Raw genomic sequence first — 22,470 nt, 5'->3', positions numbered from 1 at the left:
TGAAGCCTCAATCTCCCCCCCCCCCCAATACACACACATTGCAATAGTCACATATACAGAGAAAGACTCAGTAAATCAGTATTAAGTACAAGCAGCCTGTGGGCCAAAAATGGCAAATAAGATCATTGCATATGGTCCTATCTAGGTATCGCAAAATGTTTGCACACAGTTTCACTAAAAATACAAGAAAAATGTTACCAAGTGGTAAGAAATAGTGATCTCCCACAGGTACAACCTGCTATAGCTGGCTTTTATTTAGTTTGTGTTGGAGGAACCGCAAGGAGTTGCAGGGAGCATCTCATTTTCCCCTCACCCACTATTTCCTTTTTGCCTTTCCTGAAAGCCCCCATACTTTCTTCCCTTGTCCTGCTTTCTTCTCTTTGTGCCATCCACCAACTAATCGGTCATTTATCTGCCCCTCACCTGCAGCTATATTTATTGATTTACCTCATTTATACCCCACCTTTCTCCACAATGGGACCCAAAGCAGTTTACAGCATTCTCCTGTCCTCTATTTTATCTTCATAGCAACTATGTGAGGTAGCCAAGATCACCCAATATAAACCTTCATGGTAGAGCAGAGATTCAAATCTGGGTTTCCCAGAGCCTAATCTAAAGCTCTAACCACTGGCTTTTCTAGGGTGGCTGCTGTTGAACAGTGGCAAGTGGCCAGTCCTGGGTGAGTCCTGCGAGTCATGTAGTATTAAGTTGCCCAGTGGTTGTTGCCAGCCTGGCTGTGATAAGTCCTCCCTCAAAAGCCAAACCATGCCTTCTCCTCTCCTTGCTTTTTACTAGGGTTGCCAACTTGGGGTAGAGCCTGATGAGGGTGGATTTTGGGGAGGGGCTTCAATGGGGTATAATGCCACAGAGTTTACCTTCCAAAGGGGCCATTTTGTCCAGGCGAACTGATCTCTGTCGCCTGGTGATCAGCTGTAATCCCAGGAGATCTCCAGCTACCACCTGGAGGATGGCAAACCTACCTTTTACTGACAGAAACAAAGGCTTGAACACTGGCAATACTGTTTCAGTTGCCTAGCAATAGCCACTGAGGGTGTTTGTTTTTTAAAGCTACAAGTGCTGGGTGAGTCATGTGTAGGGTTCCCAACTGCCCGCTAATGGTGGGCAATTGCCCACCAATTCATGCTGCTGCCCACTGACACTCAGCAGCTTGATAGGCAGAAGCAGGCTAGTGGAAGGAGGGGGAGGGATGTGGAAGCTTGATGTGGAAGCGCTGGCACTGCACTGAGGGGACGTGCTAGCACTCTCAACAAAAACTCTATGGAAACCATAGAGTTTGGGGGCAAGTGCTAGAGTGATGTGATGTGATGCCGGTGCTTCCGTGTCAAGTTGGAAGTGACATCATCATGCAGGGGACATAAATCGCTGCCCATGAGCCCGCCTTCTTAAACCTCCCACCAGTTGCTAGGAGAGACCTGGAAATTCTAGTCATGTGGTATTGAATTTCCCAGTGGTTGCTGCCAGGCCTGGTCCTGATGAGTCCTCCCTGAAAGGCCCACACAGCCCTGGAAAGGGTCCTACCTGCTCACTGTGCCTTTTAGTGAGAGAAAATATGGCTTGAAGGCTGGCAATACTATTCTGGTTGCCTAGCAATCTTCATAATGCCTACTGAGAGGGCATTCTTTTCTTAAAACTACAGGTGCTGCTTTTATTTTGGGGAGGAGGTAAACCTTATATTTTTTATCTTTTTTTTATTTCAGATTTTTCTGCAAACCTGGGCCGTTTTCAGGTTTGTATAAAGATCTGTCTTTTCTGCCCGTGGATCCAGTATCTGGATTTAGGGATCCACAGATCTGGCCACACTGAGAATTACATATATTGATTTAATGTAGGAGTCCCCAGCATTGTGCCCTGAGCTCCATGGTGCCTGCCGACACCTTTTCTGGTAGCAGCTAAGGGTTTTTAGGAAGTGAGTGGGGCCAGGTAGGCTTTTGCCCAGCACTTAAAAGATTTTGGTGCACCCATATATATGTAATTCAAAATATAAACAGTAATGAACCATAAAATAAAATTTTATTTTTCGAAATGTAGCAAAACTTACAGTAGGATGGAAAATAGTGTTTATTTTTGTATACTTCCACTTTATTTATATTGGAAAAGTGTTCTCCTACTGGCGAAATACTATTGTGGACCCTGGTTCAGCTGCACCATTTGCAGTTTTGCACCATACAGTCCATGGTCAATCCGGCAATGGAAACTTTCTGTGGTGCCCCCCTTCTCTTGATGCCCTAAACATGTGCTTATTTTGCTTAATGATTAATCCAGCTCTGAATCAGTGGATGAAAAGTAAACCATCATGGTCTTCCATGAACTTCAGAACAGTCATGGCTCCTCTGCCATTATTTCAGAGGTGATGTGATGTGTTTCCTTCCAATGCTGCTCTCTTTACATCCAAAATACATCCAGAGATGATATGGGATCCTGTAGTCTCTGATCTACCTCAATAAGCTGCTTGGGAGTCATCACGATCATCATGAAGACAAATAATGCAAACATTTTGTGAACAGTGCTACATACATAATTAATACTATGGTCATGGTTCTAAACACTTTTATGTTCCATTGATTTCAGTGGGAAAGAATTAAGCACGTGCTTCAGTTTCTTTCTGTGAAATTGATCCAGTATAAAGTACTTAATGATGGTCGGTGAAAATTAATGGGAGTTTTGCACAGATGCTTTATTATCTGTTCAAAAGTCTTCCTTCACACCAGTGGGATTTTTGAAATGCACAGTCACAAATTAAACTTAAGAAAAACTGCAAGTATTGACTTGTGCACAATGTCATATGAAAACATTAAGCATGATGGCTACAACACTGAAACTTGAATGCAATTCAGATTCACCCAGGCAGATGTATCATATTCAGCATTTGTCTCAAATGTGGAAAACTGAGGGGGGTGGGTGAGTCTCATTCCAGCAAGATTTCAAGTCACCCTAATTTGCTTCCTAAATTGGGGAGGTGGTCTGCTGATTGATTTGCAGTTGTTTCCCAAAAGCATTCCACCCTGGCTGTTATCTTGGGAACACAAGAAGATACTTTTCATTTAATATAGAAAGGAACAGGTGGGACCCCTCTCACTGCCAAACTGCTGGCCATAAAGTATGTTGGAATGCCAGAAAGAATTCACCGATGATAGATAAACAACAGGCAGCCTGTGAATCTCTGCAGATCCCTACTTAACTGAACGAGCAAAAGGTTTTCCACTTCTGGACATGCCTTGCTTCTCTTTGCCAACTGCTTAGAACTGACAGCTCTGAGTCCTGGGTAGGATTACAAACCACCACCCCTTTCCATTCCTTGCTCTCTTTACCTTTTTGCTCTCAACAACTCAGGGCTCACGCTGCTCCCATGGCTGAGAGCTGCAAGGACATGACTCTGGAGAAAGTAAAGGGGCTCTTCCCTGAGGTGGAGGTCGATAGGCGCATCGTCTTGGCTGTGCTTTGTGGGTCAGCCACTGCCATCTTGGTGTCAAGATGGGTGAGCCAGAGACGGGTCCAGAAGAAGCTCGAAGAGGCCAAGAGAAGACGAGAGCTTGGCTTCCAACGAACGGAGAAGGCAGCAAGACAGTTTAAACAGCAGGTACTTTCCCCTCCAGGGGTTATGTGTAACAGGGATTGCATGCCACTTCCCAAAAGCAGACAGGTTCTGTTTTCTTTTGTTTGGGTGTGTTTGGGTGAAATCCATAGCCTCTGCAGTTCATCACTACACACTGCTACAGAAATCTGTGACCATTACAATTCTTTAAAAGCACCAGTATTATGAAATGTGGCAACACATTCCAGGTAGCCTTATTGCATTCATAGTTCCTTCCCTTCCCCCAGACCTATTTTATATTTGTAATTCCTTTTCTACCTATGGAGACACTGCCTTGCAATAGATGAGGTAGGGCAGTATGTTCATAGCCCTGCCTGCTTCCTTCAGCTTCAATTCTTTTGAAAAGCTCCTGTTAGATCTACCCTGTCCAACTTTAGGAGTCTGCTGACTGGGGCATGATGTTATAAGGGAAGGATGGTATGAAGTTGCTCTTTTCCCTCTGCCTCCCTTTCAACTGGCAATGTGACTGCACCTGTCTCTGCCCAGTTGCTGGCTGTTAACACTTCATCATTCAGTAGAAGACAGCTGGGCTTGGATTTATTTGGCAGTTGCTGGCGCATGATGCCATTGCAAGCCTGGAGGTCAATATATGTCTGGATAGAAGAGAAACTGCTTTGTCTTGCTCCTCTTCTTGCACAGGACTGAGTATGTGCTCTGAATGGGGGGGAAATAATTCCTTGTTTGGTATTGTTATCTGACTAACACCTTACATAATTTCATATAAAACGCTGCTATCAAATTTGTTATCAAATACACCACAAAAGTTGTCTTTGGGAGATGGCTGGAAAAGTAATTTTTGTCTGAGGAAAGTCTGAAGGTAATCACAATGCAACCTGGAGCAGAGTAGGACTGGAACGGAGTTTAAAGAGGTTCTTTCAATGGAATCAGAACCATATATGGTCTTAATATTGCTGTATACTGTATAAGCTGCAGTACTGCAGTCCAAGTTCTGCTTACAACCTGAGTTCGATCCCAGCGGAGGTTGGTTTCAGGTAGCCGGCTCAAGGTTGACTCAGCCTTCCACCCTTCCGAGGTTGGTAAAATGAGTACCCAGCTTGCTGGGGGTAAAGGGAAGATGACAGGGGAAGGCACTGGCAAACCACCCCGTAAACAGTCTGCCTAGGAAATGTCGGGATGTGGTGTCACCCCATGGGTCAGGAATGACCCGGTGCTTGCACAGGGGACTTTTACCTTTTTATATTAGTTATCTTGTTATTCCTTCCATGGTTAAAATACTGCAACTCCTTTATCCCTTAATAATATAGATTAGGAATTCAGATTAAAATTCTTGTGGCTGCGTGTTCTGGGCTGATTTTGCTACCCGTTTTGCTTTTTGTCCAAGGGTCTCTTTTGTACCCTGGTCACTCGTGAGAGGACATGAACACGTGTCCTGGAGGCTCTGCTGTCTGCCTTTAGGACTGCAGGTAGCATCATTGTCAGGAACCCAGACCAAATATCAAAAAGCTGCTGAATACATGCCAACAAAGCTACATAGCTGGGTTTTTTTTTAGTTCTAGTTTAGTTTCTACTCACAGAAGAAGTTCTTCTGTGACTGGAAGATTCATCCATGAATGGATGGGTACCTCTTAGAACCAATTTATGTTTTTAACCCCCCACCCCACCCCTGGGAAGTTCTTGGTAGAAAACAGATACAATTACCATCCTATTACTTTTCACATAGTTAAATGTCTTTGCATATTATTTGTTATAATGTTACATTCACCACATACTGACAACGGAAGATTGGTGAATCAGGGTTGAGTCTGGTTCAGGGTATTTCATTCATCTGAAATTAGGACTTGATTAGTGTTAACAAAGAAGCCAGATCTTTGATACAAGTATTCTGTAACCCTGTGACAAAAAGCCGAATAGGGTGGAGATCACTTTACTGCCAAAATCTGGATTCATCACCTAACAGCCAATGGTCATCTTTTGGCCGCAGGGTTATTGAACATCCGTGTGAGATTGTCACTGCTCTCATATCACTCTTGCCATGGAATGACTGGCAAATAGATGCCATTCTCTGAATATATGAAAGCACATTTTGGTTGTAATGTAAAGTATTAATGTGGTTTGCATGTCCCCCCAAGTGTGAAAAAATATTTCCTCCTTGCTGCAGAACCCAGGAGTAAAAGCCGCTCCAATTTTATCTCTTCCTCTTGTGGAACTGACTGCAAAGTTACGAGATGGTACCTTGTCTCCAGAAAGTGTCCTATATGTCTACATTGAAAAGGTAAGCCTCCCCTTGATAACATGTTAGTATGAAACCTAGCACTTCTCCCTGTGAACCTGAAAGTATTTGACATAATACAAATGGGTACATATCTAGTGGTCTGTCATATTTTTCTAAATTATTATTCAAGCTGACAAAAATTTTGCTCCAAGAAAACCCAAATTCTGCCACCTGCACAAATTACATGGACTTGTACAAATTATGCAAATAATATTTGCTGCCATATGCTTACTTTTTTTTGCTTCTGCTAAATGTGTGGAGAGATAAGAAGGTATGAAGGTCACTGAAGGTATGCCTCTAGATCACTTGAAGTACTGGTAGCTCACACCTGCTGCTAAGAGTTATCTAGGTGTAGCCCACACAGTCTCAGTTATATTATCACAGCAGTAAGGGCTAAAACCTTTAACAAAATTAAACACCCCTCCCCACACACACAAAGTCAAGTCTGCTGAATTCTTTACTCAACACCAATTTTGAACTTATATGGCATAGTTATGAAATACACATCAAAACCCACATTCAATTTTTGCAGGTTTTTTTTTTTTTTTAATTAGGAAATCTTCTAACCATTCCTCTGGTACAAAAGCAGGAATGTTAATCTAGTAGCATCCACATAGGTACCTTTGAATGTTTCTGGAGAAAGTGTCGAGTAAACCTGCACTAAATAAATAAACCCTGACTGATTTTCATTTGATTATTCCTCCAAAGTAGCCACATGTAAGCATTGTGAAATGATGTCCCTATTAACAGGGCATCTTGGGAGGCTATGCTGAGCTGATTCTAGTTTCACTGCTAGGCTAATAATGGTCCTTTATGCATGGGCACTTTCACTCATGTTTGCCCCCAGACTGTCTCAATTGCTCGTTAGAGTTATGCATGAGTTTTCAGTCCATTAGAGATGACCTCATAGCCAGCCCTCGCAAATTCTGGGTCTTCCAGTTCCTGTGAAATCCCGATTCTTCCATTGCCTCTGAACTCAGCCCGGGTTAAATCATCCTAATCTCTATGCATAAGGCAAAGCATGAGACAAGGGAAGCTGGGTGGTGGGGGGGGGGGTTGATGTTTTTCTTATAGTAAGCACTACAGCCAGTTACAAACCAGCATTTCAAGGAGTGGGGTCACAAATGCTTCCTGATTTTTGTCTCCCACCCAGTTTGTCTCACATAAAAAAGAGTTTTGAAACTATGGTTGGGTTCCCCCACACCCCGTTCCTTTTAAAGAGCTCATTTTTAAAATGTTTTTTAAAATGGCACTTGGGTTTCCACTGGGGGAGAGGGGAACTGGATGTTTTTCTCACAGTGAACACTACAGCCAATTACAAAGCAACGTTTTCAAGGGGCTGGGACTCAGACACTCTGGAATTGAGCTTGGTGACTTTGGTGCATCGAACCCCAGGTAAAACTCCCATGCATGAACAACCAATGATTAAAAGGTTAATGGGAGTTTACCTCTCACACACATACACACATGTCTAAGGCATGTAATGGACTCAGTAATTTTATACACTGTGTGATCCTTAGCATTATTTTCAGCAATGATAGATTTATTACAGCTACTAACAGCTAAGCTACAAGGCATTTCTTTTTTTGGAGCTGCTTGGCTTGAGACTTATACTGAGGGAAGTGAGGCCTTTGCCAAGTGAATGCAGTGGCTGCTTGACAGTTGGCAATGCAGGCTTAACTGCACAAAATTGTATGTAATTTTGTGTACACTGGGGATAAACCACAGATTTGTGTGTGTGACAGGCTAGCCTGTGCAAAGGGAAGGCAGTGGATCCGAAATTTTCACTTAAGAGGATCCTCTGCTGGAATTTTTTTTGGAGGCCATCTTTATTGGAAATCATTATTTATTTTCTCCTTGTGCTATATGGTTATCAACATTATTGTGACCATATATTGTTTTGGGGAAGACCAAACAAAATCTGAAACTCCTCTGTTCTCAACAAGGAATAACTTATTTTTAAAAAAATCTCCTCCCCCAACCCTGCCCACCCTAGACTCCACCTCAAAGTCTCCAGGAATTCCCCCAACCTGGAGCTGACAACCCTAGCCCCATGCCTGGCGCCAATGAGTCATAAGAACATAAGAAAAGCCATGCTGGATCAGACCAAGGCCCATCAAGTCCAGCAGACTGTTCACACAGTGGCCAACCAGCTGTCTCTCGGAAGCCCACAAGCAAGACGACTGCAGCAGCATTATTTGCCTGTGTTCCACTGCACCCAATATAATAGGCATGCTCCTCTGATCCTGGAGAGAATAGGTATGCATCATGACTAGTATCCATTTTGACTAGTAGTCATGAATAGCCCTATCCTCCACGAATATGTCCACTTCCCTCTTAAAGCCTTCCAAGTTGGCAGCTTCCCACAACAGCCCTGGAAAGGGCCCTGCCCCCTCATCCTGCCTCTTACACACAGAAATTCTAAGCCTGGAATGCTGTGGTTGCCTAGCAACAGCAACTAAGGAAATCAACCTCTTAAAGCTTCAGGTGCTCCTTTTATCATTTTGGGGGTTTTCAAACTCCCCAATATTTGTTTGTTTTTTAGATTTCAAATTTGTTTGCAAACCTGGGGCATTTTTTGCATTTGTAGAAAGATCTGCCTTCACAGTTCCAACCACTGGATTTAACTATCCTCACATTTGGCTGTCTTTGCTATTAGAATTTACAAGTGGGAGCCCACAAGAAACTTGTGGAGGGGGGCATCCATTCTCCCCATTGCTTCTTTCTCTCTCCCCCCTTCTTTAACAATCTTCCTCCTCTTTCCTGATGCAAGCTTCTCCTCTCCAAAGAAGACCCCCTCCACCTTTTTTTCACCTCAGCTGGTCTTACTGTCTCTTTCAGTTGAAAAAAAATACTCTTGAATGGCTCAGTTTGTGAAGGGAAAGAGCTCAGTGGGATATAATGCCATAGAGTTCACCCTCTAAAGCGGCCGTTTCCTGCAGGTGAACTGATCTCTATCAGCTGGAGATCAGCTGTAATAGCAGGAGATCTTCAGCTAGTACCTGGAGGTTGGCAACCCTAAGATGGTAGGACTGCAACTCAGTCTGCAAATACGGCTATTACATTGCACTCTGCTTTCTTTGGAATATTATCCTGTGGAGGCAGTCATACCCATCCTGTTTGCAGATCATTAATTAAATATCTTTTTTGCATGCTAACCAAAACTGCTCTGTGGAAAGCTTTACTATCTGTCATGCCCGTCATGTAGAGAAAAGAATTTTTCAAAATGTGACAAGTACATTATTTTGATTGTCTTCAGAGATACTGCACAATACTGACCATGGCCTCTCCATACAGGGCTTTTATTTAGGGTTCCCTTGCTGCATAGAGGAGTGTCAGACTCCATCTCCTGGGGGTTCAGGGTTAAGGGTGATTGGCTGTCCGGTCTCTTACTTTCTATAACACACCCCACACATATCTCAGCACGGGGTGGAGGGGTGGGTGGTGGCGGCAGGTGCTGCTCCCAGGAAGTCATTATCTCCTGCCTCTGCCTGGCTTCAGGCTCCTGTGGTCCCTGCCCCTGGCTTACTCCAGCCCCCTTGGCCTGTGATGGCTGTGGCACCCTGGCCAGCAGTCCCTAGGTGGGCTGGCGTCCTGGCAAGGCTTTCTCCCAGCTTTCCCCCCAGGCTGCTCTTGGCAAATAGTCGGCCAGGGTTGTGGCAGCCTCTAGTGCTGCTCTGTTGAGCCATATGGGTGTGGGGTGGGGTTGCCAGTTCAGGGGTGAGAAATACCTGGAGATGGTGGGGACAGAGAATGCAGAGGGTGAGATGTGGTGAGGGGAGGGACTTCAATGCCATAGAGTCCAATTGCCAAAGCGGCCATTTTCTCCAGGTGAACTGATCTCTATCGGCTGGAGATCAGTTGTAATAGCAGGAGATCTCCAGCTACCACGTGGAGGTTGGCAACCGTAGTGTGGGGTAGGGTTGCCAGCTTCGGGTTGGGAAATACCTGGAGATTTTGGCGCCTAGCCTGAGGAGGGAGAGCTTTGGAGAGGGGCGGGACTTCAATGCCAGAGTCGAATTTCCAAAGTGGCCATTTTCTTTAGGGGAATTGATCTCCCTACTGTGGGGAGGGTTTTTCCTGTCCTGGCAATGATGCTGCAGCAGCCTGGCCTGGTCCTGGCACTCATGAGAGGTCTTCTCCAGCCCTGGCATTGCTGCGGCCTCCCAGCCAGCCCCCAGAGCTGTCGGTAAGTGCAGGGAGGGCTCTGCTAGCCCCAGGCAAGGAGTCAGAATCTATCTTTAGTTATCTTTAGATGTGGAATCTTTTAACTATAGCAATCCAGTATGTATTAACTTGTACCACAAATATACCACTTCCTGTACAGTGTGGGCAAGAGACCTCCTGTGTCTACTCTTAAACAGACAACAAGCCTGTTGCCAGGAGTCTTAGATGTTATTCTGCTATCTCACCACCTTCTCTCTCTCTCTCTTGCCCACACAAAGGCATTAGAGGTAACTCGGCAAATCAACTGTGTGACAGATTTCCTTCCAGAGTGCGAGGAACAGCTTCGGGAAGTGAAAAAGCAGGAGAAAGGATTGCTTTATGGAGTTCCTGTCAGTATCAAGGAAAACATTGCCTGCAAGGTACTGAGGCCATTAGTCCAGAATAGCTGGAGAGAGGAGATGATTAAAAGTTGAATGAGCCTGTGAACTTCAAGCTAAGACTAGTAGGCATTTCACTGTTGACATTCATTCATATCAAATGATTAGATCAGCCCTGTGGATAAATCTTTAGAGAACAACCTCTCATCCATTCCTTATTCACACGGGATGGTGCCTCTCCCTTCTCCTGGATCATTATTACTCCTTATTCCCCTTGCTGCTCTGCCACTGTGCCCCCTAACCATTTGGGGATCAAATGGGAGGGTCCCAACCTTTGTGTTGTCTTAACGTTAGTAATTCTGCAACTGTCTTTATAGAGTATACTCATCTGGGTACACACTTTAACAATAGTGAAGTTTTACCACATGAAATTAAGATGGTCCGTTAGTGGGAAAAGAAGGCAGAGAAAGAACAACGGGACATAGCAGTGTGGTCCATGGACATTAACTAAGACCAAAGAATTTCAAGTTACAGCAAACGTTTGTGTCCACACATTTTGCCATGTTATTAAGGGCTACTGGGGATATTTGGAAGTGTACAGTCAGAGTTATTACAAACCCTATTTCCACCATGGCTTAAAACAATTCCTCATAATTATATTCCTGAAGTCACCCTTAAGGGAAACAACATTTCATGGTACTACAATTTGGGGATCGAATGGGAGGATTCCAACCTTTGTGCTGTCTTATGTTAGTAATTCTGCAACTGAGGGCTTGCTGTTGTTCCGCTTTAGAACAAAGTTCTGCCCTCGGTCTCCATTCTAATGCTGTGAGCCTCTTTGTGGAAACTGGCCACAAGTGACGGGTGCCTCATTGACTTTGTTTCTCTTCCTTTTAAGGGCCACCCTAACACAATGGGCTTTGTGAAATATCTGGACCGTCTTGAGCCTGATGATTCTGTGATAGTCAAGGTTTTAAAGAAACAAGGGGCAATTCCATTTGTAAGGACCAACACTTCACAAGGCATATTGAAGTAGGTGGTCCCCCACCCTTTACAGAATTTCTTTTCTGTATTTTTTATACCCACGTGGACAACAGTGTCCACCTTAGCAGGTGTTCCATCTTTTGCACAAGTGGCCTTGTTCCTGTGCCTTTAACAGCCAGATAACCAGAAATGTAGGATGTGAAACTTACCCCATCACTCTATCTCTGCCAGGAGGGGGAAAACACCTGTCAGATCACAGGGCCATTTTACTTTACAAAGAAAGGAGACTCGAGTGAAGTCTTATTTATTTACCCATTGTTGGTTGTCAAAGTTGAGAAGAGATGAGTGGGTAGCAGCCTTCAGCCTAGCACATGCCTTACTGGTCCATGACAGAACAAGTTCAGACTCCAAACCGAAGAGGTTGAGCTGAAAAATGCTAAACTTACAAATATATAAATTTTAATAAGGTGCACATTCAAGTTAAAAACATAAGGCCTCTAGCATAGGCAAGACTTTCACATTCAATGTATACAAACATGAACACCTGCGATGTACAATCTTACATTGACCAAAGTAGGATCCAAAAAAGGACCATATGCGTTTTGGCCTAAGACCTTTTTCAGTGGTCAGTAATATAGTTATAATTTAGCACACATCCTGATGATATAATTATATCATGAAGAACAGTAAAAAATGTATAAAAGCCCTTCTAGTACAGTGAAGCTCTCTGTATGTTTTATTTCTTATATACTAGAACGTGGCTTCCATGTCTCACCTTCTGTTGCATGTCAGGCTCTTAAGTAGGGCTGTTGAAAAAAAAACAATTCGGTAAAATTCGGATTCGGCAAAATTCAGCCTGTTTTGATTTGGGAAATGCCGAAGTCTGAACCCCCCCGATTCGGATCCGTGGAATTCGGCACCAAGTTCCGAGTTCGGGAAAAGATTCGGCCGAATAAAGCCATTAAAAACACATTCGTGCCTTTCCGTGGCTCGGGGGGGGCATTTTTGGAGGTAGAGGTCCCAAAGTTTCAGCGTAGCTTGAGGGGACTCTTCTTGCAAGAACCCGCAAGTTTTGTAAAGATTGGGTCAGGGGTTCCTGAGATATGGGGCCTGGAAAGGGTCCCCCCCAAAATCGCCCACAGGAATAAAGGCATTAAAAACACATTCGCTCCTTTCCGCGGCTCTGGGGGGGCATGTTTGGAGGTAGAGATCCCAAAATCTCAGCGTACCTTGAGGGGACCCTTCTTGCAAGAACCCCCATGTTTTATAAAGATTGGGTCAGGGGCCCCCGAGTTATGGGGCCCGGAAGGGGTCCCCCATCTGCCCATTGGAATAAAGCCATTAAAAGGGATGTACTAAAACGAATGACAAGTCTGCCCATTGGAAGCAATGGGAGAGGCTGCCCAGCCCATTGAAGATAATAGGAGAGGGGAATGTCAGTTGACTTGCATTGACTCCACTGAAATACATTACAGGGGCTGTACTAAAACGAATGACAGGCTAGCCCATTCGAAACAACAGGAGCAGCTGCACAGCCCATTGGAAACAATAGGAACCCGCCAGAGAGACTCACTGACCCACAGTTAACTCCACATGAAGTTGGCAACCGGTGAAAACAGTAGAAAGCACAGTCCCACACAGAGGCAATCAAGCCCACCCCCCAGCAGAACAGGTAAACCCACCCCCCTTTGGCTTCCCCCCCTCTCTCTCACACACACAGAATCTCCCCCCTCCACATACACAAATAAAGGGAAAAAAATATAGAGAATTATAGAGAAAAGCCCCCAAATGGGTCTTACTGTGGATGTCTTCTTCTCTTCTATCAGGAGCAGGGACTGGGAGGACTCAGGTGTAATCCAATATGATTCTAGCAGACTCATACACACATACTCTCTGGCACGGGAGGTTTTGCCTTGGATTTGCCGCTCTCTAGATGCACAATAAGGATTGCCTGCTCCCATTCATTCCAATGGGTGGATGGGGGGACCCCATAAATCGGGATTGCCTTTTAGTCAGATCCCCGGGCCGGGGTAATGGTATGGCCCAACTGCCGAGGCAACCACCAGACCAGACCCCTAGGCCGGGGTAATGGTACGGCCCAACTCGAATGTGTTTTTAAAGTCTATAATTGGCAGATGGGTGGGGGGACCCCTTCCGGGCCCCATAACTCGGGACCCCGTGCCCCAATCATAACCAAACATGGGGGTTCTTGCAAGAAGGGCCACCTCAAGCTACACTGAAAGTTTGGGGCCTCTACCTCCAAAAATCCCTCCCCCGGAGCCGCGGAAAGGTGGGAATGTGTTTTTAATGCCTTTATTCCTGTGGGTGATTTTGGGGGGACCCCTTCCGAGCCCCATATCTCAGGACCCCCTGACGCAATCTTTACAAAACTTGGGGGTTCTTGCAAGAAGGGTCCCCTGAAGCTACACTGAAATTTTGGGACCTCTACCTCCAAACATGCCCCCCCAGAGCCGCGGAAAGGCGCAAATGTGTTTTTAATGCCTTTATGGTTATGCTGCTGATTCGGAGCCCCCAAATTTGCTGAATTTATTCGGCGATCGCCATGAACTCACTGAATTCGGCTCATTGTTTTCCCACCTTTTTTGAATTCGGTTCCATCCGAACTAGAAACCGCCGAATCGGGGAAAATTCGGCTGTTTTTTGGTTTGGTATGAACCGAATCAACAGCCCTACTCTTAAGGATGTGTATACATCAAGCAGTGTAATAGGTCAAGTTCAGACCCCAGAGCCCAGCAATCTGAACATGCATAAGCCTGCTTCTTGAAGCCACTCTTTCCAGCATTTTGCATAGCATGCACAAAACCCTCCTTTTTACCCAGCACCCACTTCTCACCCTCCCTCTGATTGCTGCTGCAAAACTGTGTCTATTCCGTATGGTTGAACAGTCAAACCATGGTGCAAAGACACCTTTCACTGGCAGAAAAGGCCATTATATCATCTTGAATTTAGCCACTTACCATCTGAATTCAAGTTTTAAGTGGCTTGTGACTCAATCACACCTAAGTCTGCAGCTGGGATGTTTTTGTGAAGTGCTTTGCTGATAAAATTTCTCTCATCCATACCAACATGGAGGCCAGTTGAAAGAAGATCTGATACCTCAAGTGTCAGAAGCTCATTTCTTTTCCATGGATAGCTTCAGGAGGAGTACAGTCAGTGGGTTGGGACCTGTCTTTTGGAGTGCCTCAAGGTTTCATCTTGTCACCTGTGGTGTTCAGCATTTATATGAGGCTGCTGAATGAGATCATCTGTTGTTTTGGGGTCGGATGTCATCAATATGCATGTGAGATCCAGCTCTATATTTCATTACCTAAGCCTCCGCATGCATCATTCCATTTCTAAATCAGTGCTCTGAGGCTGTGCTCAAGTGGCTAAGGCAGAACAAGCAGAAGCTGAATCCAGACAAGGTGGAGGTGATACTGGTGGGGAAGGCTGATGCTTTGGAGGGATTAGACCTACTTGGTTTGGATGGAGCAGAGTTTGAATGTTCAGAGCAGGTTAAGAACTCGAGGGAATGCTCATGGACCCAGCCTTGCTGCTTGAAAAGTGTGTTCATTTGGTGGCCAAGAGCGCCTTCAATCAACTGCATCTGGTTCTCCCTCTTTTTAGACTCAGCTAACCTGGCCACACTAATTCATGCTTTGATAACCCCACAGTTGGACTACTATTACATGTGGTTAATGGGACTTTTACTATAGGCATTTTCTCAGAGTGGATTGATGTTTTACTGTATTACGAATAGTTTTAATTTAAACCTGGAAGTCCCCTGAAAGGCAACTAGGGAAAGGCAGGGTATAAATGAGTCAATAATGAATAGCTAGCAGTCTGGTGGCAGAAAGTGGTATATCACTAGTGTGGTATAGTGATGGGTGAGATCTGGGTTCAAATCCTCACTCGTCCATAAAGTTTGCTGTATGATTTTTGCCAGTCACTGTATCTCAGACTTAGCTACCTCACAGCATTGTTATAAGGATAAAGTGGGGAGGGGGACAGCCATGTATGCTACCCTGAGCTGTCCTGGAGCAAGGACAGGAAAAAAAATAGGAGTAATAATAATAAATACTATTCATAGAGCTGCTACAGCATTTTGTTATTGTGTTGGTTTATGATCTCCAGGGTGAGCTCACATTACATTTCTAACATTGTGGCTAGGATTGCCAGGTCTCTCTTTGCCACCTGCGGGAGGTTTTTGGGGTGGAGCCTGAGGAGGGCGTGGTTTGGGGAGTGGAGGGACTTCAATGCCAGAGTCCAATTGCCAAAGCGGTCATTTTCTCCAGGTGAACTGATCTCTTTTGGCTGGAGATCAGTTGTAACAGCAGGAGATCTCCAGCTAGTACCTGGAGGTTGGCAGCCCTAATTGTTGCATCATGGTGAGTGTGAACTGGATGCCTGAGCCAGGTCTAGACTGTGCTGGGAAGAGGGCAGTATCATGAACCACAGAGCCTTAACTTACAGGCCCTTTTCCATCCTACTCAGCATTGACTGCGGCAACACACTCTTTGGACAAACCTTGAATCCTTTCAACCATAAGAAAACCTCTGGAGGCTCCAGTGGCGGAGAAGCAGCTTTAGTTGGAGGAGGAGGGTCGGTTATCGGGATCGGGACTGATGTGGCTGCAAGTATTCGGGTGCCATGTGGCTTTTGTGGGATCTGCGGGTTCAAACCAACCGGCTATAGGCTGAGGTAGGTTTAACAAATACAGAGTCCTTGGGGTTATAGACAGTGGCTGGGATCCAAAGGTTTGTTCTGCTGTTGTATTGGGTAGGGTTGCCAAGTCCCTCTTCACTACTGGTGGGAGGTTTTTTGGGTAGAGCCTGAGGAGGGCAGGGTTTGGGGAGGGGAGGGACTTCAATGCCATAGAGTCCAATTGCCAAAGCAGCCATTTTCTCCAGGTGAACTGATTTCTATCGGCTGGAGATCAGTTGTAATAGCAGGAGATCTTCAGCTAGTACCTGGAGGTTGGTAACCCTATGTATTGGCACTTATGCTGCTAGAGGAACACTTCCATGAGTGGAAGAGACAGGCAATTTGTGTTGATTCTCACCTCTACTTTACCTTTACTTTCAGGGAGAGCTCAGTGGGCTGATGCAGAAGGGGGTAGCAGGAAAGTCCTGTTGCATGAATTTTGCTCTGCTTGCAATAATTTGGATCCAACTCATATTCCTTAATTCATGTAATGAGGGGCCATTAGTTAGTCATTAGCACAACTGGATATATACCGAGACTCAGAGGTCAGTAAAGAATCGAAATGAATCAAAAGCACGGTCATTCTCACTTCTGGTGGTGTCCCCAGTGTGGTTGGAAGCCCAGGAGAAGACAGACTTTGTATGTTCCGCCCCGTTCCCCCTTGCCACTAATGCCCCCAAATCATGAAGTTAGCTCTGTCCAGCCTTGTCTGATCAGGGGGCCCTTTCCCCAGTCCTAAAGGTATATGTGTGTTGTAAGGGATGCTTGTGGTTTCTTATTGCAGAAGGAATTCCAAGGTTTAAGGATGTCATTGAAAACAGAATCTGGTGCTTAACTCTGACTCAGATAAAGTCCAAACTATAAAACATCAGCAGGGTTGCATTAATCGTTCTTCTTCCTTCTTTGTCTAGGCAAAATTGGGTCCTTTGAATGTCACCAGTGAAAATCCTTTTATGAGATATTATTTACACTCAGTTAATTGTTCCAAGAATTTGAGGGCATACGTGTCTAGCATATGTGGAAGAAGTCATGGCAGGGGGCAAAGGGAAGGGGAGAAAGCCATATTAGCAGCATAACTCCTAACTTTTGGAGTAAAAAAAAGTGGTCTGTGCCACTGAAAGTATTAAACATGAGGAAAGTCCAGAGCCTCTTTTCACTTAAAGCTCAAATCTCTCTGCAAATTGTTGTTAGTTCTGGTGCAGATTCTAAGAAGGGAAGTGAAATTGTTTGAATCCACAGTATATGCCAGCTGCATAGCTAAAATGTCCCAATCTGCTTCAGTGAAGGGTGTTTGTTCTATAGCTCCCTGATGGATGTGTATTTACAGAGGATGGGAAGTTAATTAGGGATAATGAAAGGTCCGATAATACTTCTCTATCAAGAAAAAAACAACAACCGAAGGGAATCTATGTAGAATTTCCAATGGTTTTCCAATGGCTTTCAGCTATTAGTAACATACTTTGACACATGTCACTTGCATTTCATGGCTTGGTCTCTTTGGCTCTCTCTGTCATTTGGCTTTTCTCCATCATTAATTTGCTTTTCTCGTTTGCTCTTGTGTAGCATCAAAGGTACTACCAGTCCTGTAGATGGAATGAACTCAGGTGAGCAACTCTACCCATGATAAAATATAAGCTAGATTTGAACCTGTTACTCAGCTCTTGGGAAAATTTTAAAACAAGCCGAAACCTTTGATTGATACAGCACTCTTCTGATATGGGCTGTGGGGGTGGGGGGAGATCTTGATCATTACTTTTTATAGTCCCTTTATTTTGTCAGAAAGCTCTTTTAAAAAATCAATGTTTGGAAACCAGGTTCAGTATTCTGTTATCTCAGATGTCTTTTTGTATCAACCAGCTTCATCAGGTCTCTGTGAGATTTCTAATTTTTTTTAAAAAACTGAGCATTAGGTCAATTAAAAAAACAATCATTCAACACTCTTACAGCTGGGAAAGACCAGGAATGTGATAAGGGTGGTTTGAGAAGATGACAGTGTGAAAAGTGAGGGGGAAAGTCACTTCAGTGATTTCCCCCCACCCCCACATTGAAAATGGTTGTGAGAATCGATTATTAAGGCTCTGGCACAACAGTAGGAAGTCTGATGAAGGGGAGGGGCTGTGGCTCAGTGGCAGAGCATCTGCTTGGCATGCAGAAGGTCCCAGGATCAATCCCCAGCATCTCCAGTTAAAGGGACCAGGCAGGTAGGTGATGTGAAAGACCTCAGCCTGAGACCCTGGAGAGCTGCTGCTGGTCTCAGTAGACAATACTGACTTTGATGGACCACGGGTCTGATTCAGTATCAGGCAGCTTCATGTGTTCAAGGGAAGGCTATGGCTTCAGGTGATATTTTCAGCTGTTCTCCTGTTGTAGCTGCTTCTACTTTCACCATGGTCAGAGGCCCCCCTTTTCGTTACAGCTACCAATGTGACAGGTCCAATGGCCAGAGACATGGACAGCCTGGTTCTGTGCATGAAGGCTCTCCTGTGTGATGAAATGTTTAGCCTGGATCCAGCTGTGCCTCCACTTCCCTTTAATGATGAGGTAAGGAAACTGGGCTCAGAGAAGGAATGGACTGTGGGGTGGGGAGATCTTGATCATTACTTTTTATAGTCCCTTTATTTTGTCAAAAAGCTCTTTTAACAAAATATTTTATTAACATTTTGAAAATTATGAACATACACACACCCATTCGCATACAGATTTGGCTTCTTCCAGGAAGATCAATTAACATTTTTTAATGATACCATGATTAGTCAATGCCTAACATATATGCTTAGTGATACTAATTAATACATTGCTTTTATCTTATCTATACTCAATGTAAGCGTTCTATTCTACTAGTCCTCTAGTTGTTTCAAATTCCAAATTCCAAGATTTCCAACATTATAAACTATATCTAATACTTCTATTTTACTCTTATTTCATCTCTTATTTTAACTCTCTATATATTGTCTGCACATTTATTATCTGTTCTCTTAAATTTTTGTCAGAAAGCTCTTGACAACCTTTTTTCTTTTTGGCCGTCAAGTCGCAGCCGACTTATAGCAACACCGTAGGGTTTTCAAGGCAAGAGACGTTCAGAGGTGGATTGCCATTGCCTGCCTCTGTCTCACGACCCTGGCATTCCTTGGAGATCTCACATCCAAATACTTGCCAGGGTCGACCCTGCTTAGCTTCTGAGATCTGAGGAGTTTGGGCTAGCCTGGGCTATCTAGGTCAGAGCTGACAACATACAGATGCCATGTAAAAGCTGTTTTATTCTCCAATGCTTTTAGCAATTAGTTTATATGGATGGATTTCTCAGTCATCAGATTGTATGGTTTTGTTACTGTTCGATTAATTTTATATTTACTTATATCCATTTATCTGCAGCTAAATTTAGTTTTTTATTTTTAACTGTTGATCTTTTAATGTTCTCTGTGTTCACTGTCAATTTGATTAGTGTGACTGTTCTTGGCTTTCCTTCTTGTATACTGCACTGAGAATTTTATGGTTATGGGTTATACATCAATGGTATGGATAAATTAATATCTTTTCCCATTGGAAAAAACCACAGTTTGTATCACTGCAGAGTTGTTGTGCCTGTAATACAATCTAAGCAGTTATCTTATTCGATGCTAGTGCTATAGGGATTTTGCACTGTATTGCAGTTATGCAAAATCCTCATGGCCAAAGTTGTAGCCAAGAGGGCCGAGGGATGATGGCAAGGTCAGGAGAATGGAGCTAGAATCAAGGACCAAAGCTGATCTTGTTTGAAAAGAGAGGTTAATCACAAGGAAGAACCAAAGAGTTCAGAAACTGGAAGCCAAATCTTACCTCTAAGTCAGAAGGGTATGGCCAGAATCTAGAGTGCAACGGAACTATTATACCTGGATAAAGAAAGCCAGGGTAGGAATGCAGTGGCTTAAGGCTGGGTGAGCTGGGCAGGTCTACTCCCTTTTCAAAAATCAGATCCCTCATCACCAATGATTAATTTTGCCAATACCAAATGGGCTATCAGGTCCCCAGTGAAAGGAGAATGCACAACAATGATAACCTCTCTTATACAGAAATATTCCTTAAGTGCATGTGGCAAGGAACACATATGCCTCATTCTGCTCAGCTTTCTGGACAATTGGGGCTTCATCCTTAATTGAATGCCAGAGCTTTGAAAAGTGGCACAAAAAAGGATTTTGCTTTTCATTGCTCCATGACAATTTCTCTTTTTGCAGATTTACTCCAGTTCCAGGCCCCTTAGGATTGGATACTATGATGGAGATGGTTATTTCCAGCCATCTCCCAGTATGAGACGGGCTGTTCAGGAAACCAGAAAACTGCTGCAGGAAGCTGGACATATGGTAAGCTGTATGGGGATGTTTTAAAAATATTACTTTAATGTATTTATATTGCTTTAATATTGTTGTTTTCATAGTACACAAAACATGTTGATAATGATACAAAACAATCAGTACACAAAAACAATCCACTAGCATTATCAGCTCTTGGTTTATTTAAAGTGATGTCTGCTAGTAAAAAATATATATTGGGAGAAAGTTACCTGGTAGCTCCGACATAAGGTGGGGGGCGGGCGGGGGGCTGGGATATAAAGGGAATGAAAAGACTTCTGAAAATGTACCAGGACATTTCAGTTGTACATAATAATGTAACCAGGCTTACTATGATTGCTGACCAGTCATCACCTAAATACTGATATTGGTCTTTTATGCATGGGTTGGATCTCCCTGCTTGGACCTGGGTTCATTGCACATTAAAGTAACCCAAGTTGGGGGAAACTATGCATGGGCTTGAATGATCAGGGATGAAACTGTGTGCTAATGGAGGCATGAATATAGAAAAACAGTCTCCCAAGCTCAAATAAGTCCCACCCCTTTAAATGCTGCTCTGTAATTGGCTTACTTCGCAGTCCTCCACTGAGAGAAGATTTCCCTCCCCCAGACCCATTTTAAGAACAAAAAACAAAAAATGGAGCTACCTGAAAGAAGGGGTGTGTGAGAAATCCAAGCTTCATTTTAAAAAAGCCTTTCTTTTGCTCAGAAAGAGCTCCGAGGTAGCAGGAAGCACTTGAATCCCCGCCACTTTACACACTGCTTTGTGATTGGCTGTGAGAGAAGCCAATCTTCTGTTTTCCCCTTCATGCTGCTTTGAAGAGGGGGTTTGGGGAGTGGAGGGACCTCAATGCCATAGAGTCCAATGGCCAAAGTGGCCATTTTCTCCAGGTGAACTGATCTGTATTGGCTGGAGATCAGTTGTAATAGCAGGGGATCTCCAGCTAGTACCTGGAGGCTAAGCAACAAAACATAGGGCACCTCCGTGCCTGTACCAATAGGTTTGGAAATTAGCACGGGATTATAGTACATAAATGCACATAAACAGGTAGTAAATAACAAGTGTATAATAAGTGCTGAAAGACAAGACAAGTGCAGAACACAAAAACTAAGCAACTAATTATGTACAAATTCTCAGGTAAATCTGAAACAGTCCTTGACATGTACTTGTATCCCATTGGGAACTTGCTGACAATACTGCTGCAGACTGTCGAATTGGAATTGGATTATTTTTCTATGTAATTGATTTACTTCAACATGGATGATGTATTTTGGGGCTGAAGAAACTTATGTGAAACGGCCGTCCCCCATTTCTTTGGATTTATACCGGTATTGGATATCCTGTGGAATTGACTATCTTGAAATCCTGAAGAGGACTGTTACTCTCAGATACATGTCAAGGACTGTTTCAGGTTTACCTGAGAATTTGTACATAATTAGTTGCTTAGTTTTTGTGTTCTGCACTTGTCTTGTCTTTCAGCACTTATTATACACTTGTTATTTACTACCTGTTTATGTGCATTTATGTACTATAATCCCGTGCTAAGTACCTGGAGGCTGGCAACCCTAATCATGACCCTAGCAATACATTTTCCTGGGGTAGGCAAGGATTGCTACAGGAAGGGTAAAGTAGGGAATATCTACAGTCCTTCCATAACCCTTGCATTTGATCCAGCCCCTTATGAAAATCTTCTCCATGCAGCACAGCTGGTTCCCCTCCCCCACATCTTCACTACAATAGGCAGAAATATTTCAAACGATCACTGCTTTTAAGTAAGCAGTATGAGGCCAACAGATCCAAGGAAAACAACAGAGTATTTATTTGGGACCACACAAGTCATTTAATGTCATTCACTACGGGGGAGCATGTGTGAGGGCAGAAGGATATCTGTGTATTGTATGTGTGTTGCCATTTAATACCCATCTTGATTTTTTTGCTCAGCTGATACCCTTCACTCCCCCACGGATTAATTTCCTGGTGGATGAACTCTTCACCAAAGGCATTTCTGCAGATGGGTGTTCCACATTGGTGGAAAAGTTGTAAGTAAAACATAACAAAAAATTCGT

At 43.9% G+C, this 22,470-nt stretch overlaps 1 protein-coding gene across 1 annotated transcript in view; it reads left to right on the top strand.

Annotated features, from left to right (window-relative positions):
* The first annotated feature begins 3,367 nt into the window (after positions 1–3,367).
* Positions 3,368–22,470, top strand: part of LOC130472709 (vitamin D3 hydroxylase-associated protein-like) — a 39,288-nt gene continuing 20,185 nt past the window's right edge. Inside the window, exons 1-9 of the mRNA XM_056844120.1 lie at positions 3,368–3,598; positions 5,733–5,846; positions 10,292–10,432; positions 11,289–11,422; positions 15,869–16,075; positions 17,642–17,682; positions 18,495–18,619; positions 20,290–20,415; positions 22,346–22,443. Coding sequence (XP_056700098.1) covers positions 3,368–3,598; positions 5,733–5,846; positions 10,292–10,432; positions 11,289–11,422; positions 15,869–16,075; positions 17,642–17,682; positions 18,495–18,619; positions 20,290–20,415; positions 22,346–22,443 — 1,217 coding nt within the window. The remainder of the gene's footprint in view (positions 3,599–5,732; positions 5,847–10,291; positions 10,433–11,288; positions 11,423–15,868; positions 16,076–17,641; positions 17,683–18,494; positions 18,620–20,289; positions 20,416–22,345; positions 22,444–22,470) is intronic.

Source organism: Euleptes europaea, chromosome 2, assembly GCF_029931775.1.
Source record: "Euleptes europaea isolate rEulEur1 chromosome 2, rEulEur1.hap1, whole genome shotgun sequence".
NCBI lineage: Eukaryota > Metazoa > Chordata > Lepidosauria > Squamata > Sphaerodactylidae > Euleptes > Euleptes europaea.
This window is presented reverse-complemented; position numbering and strand designations above follow the sequence as displayed.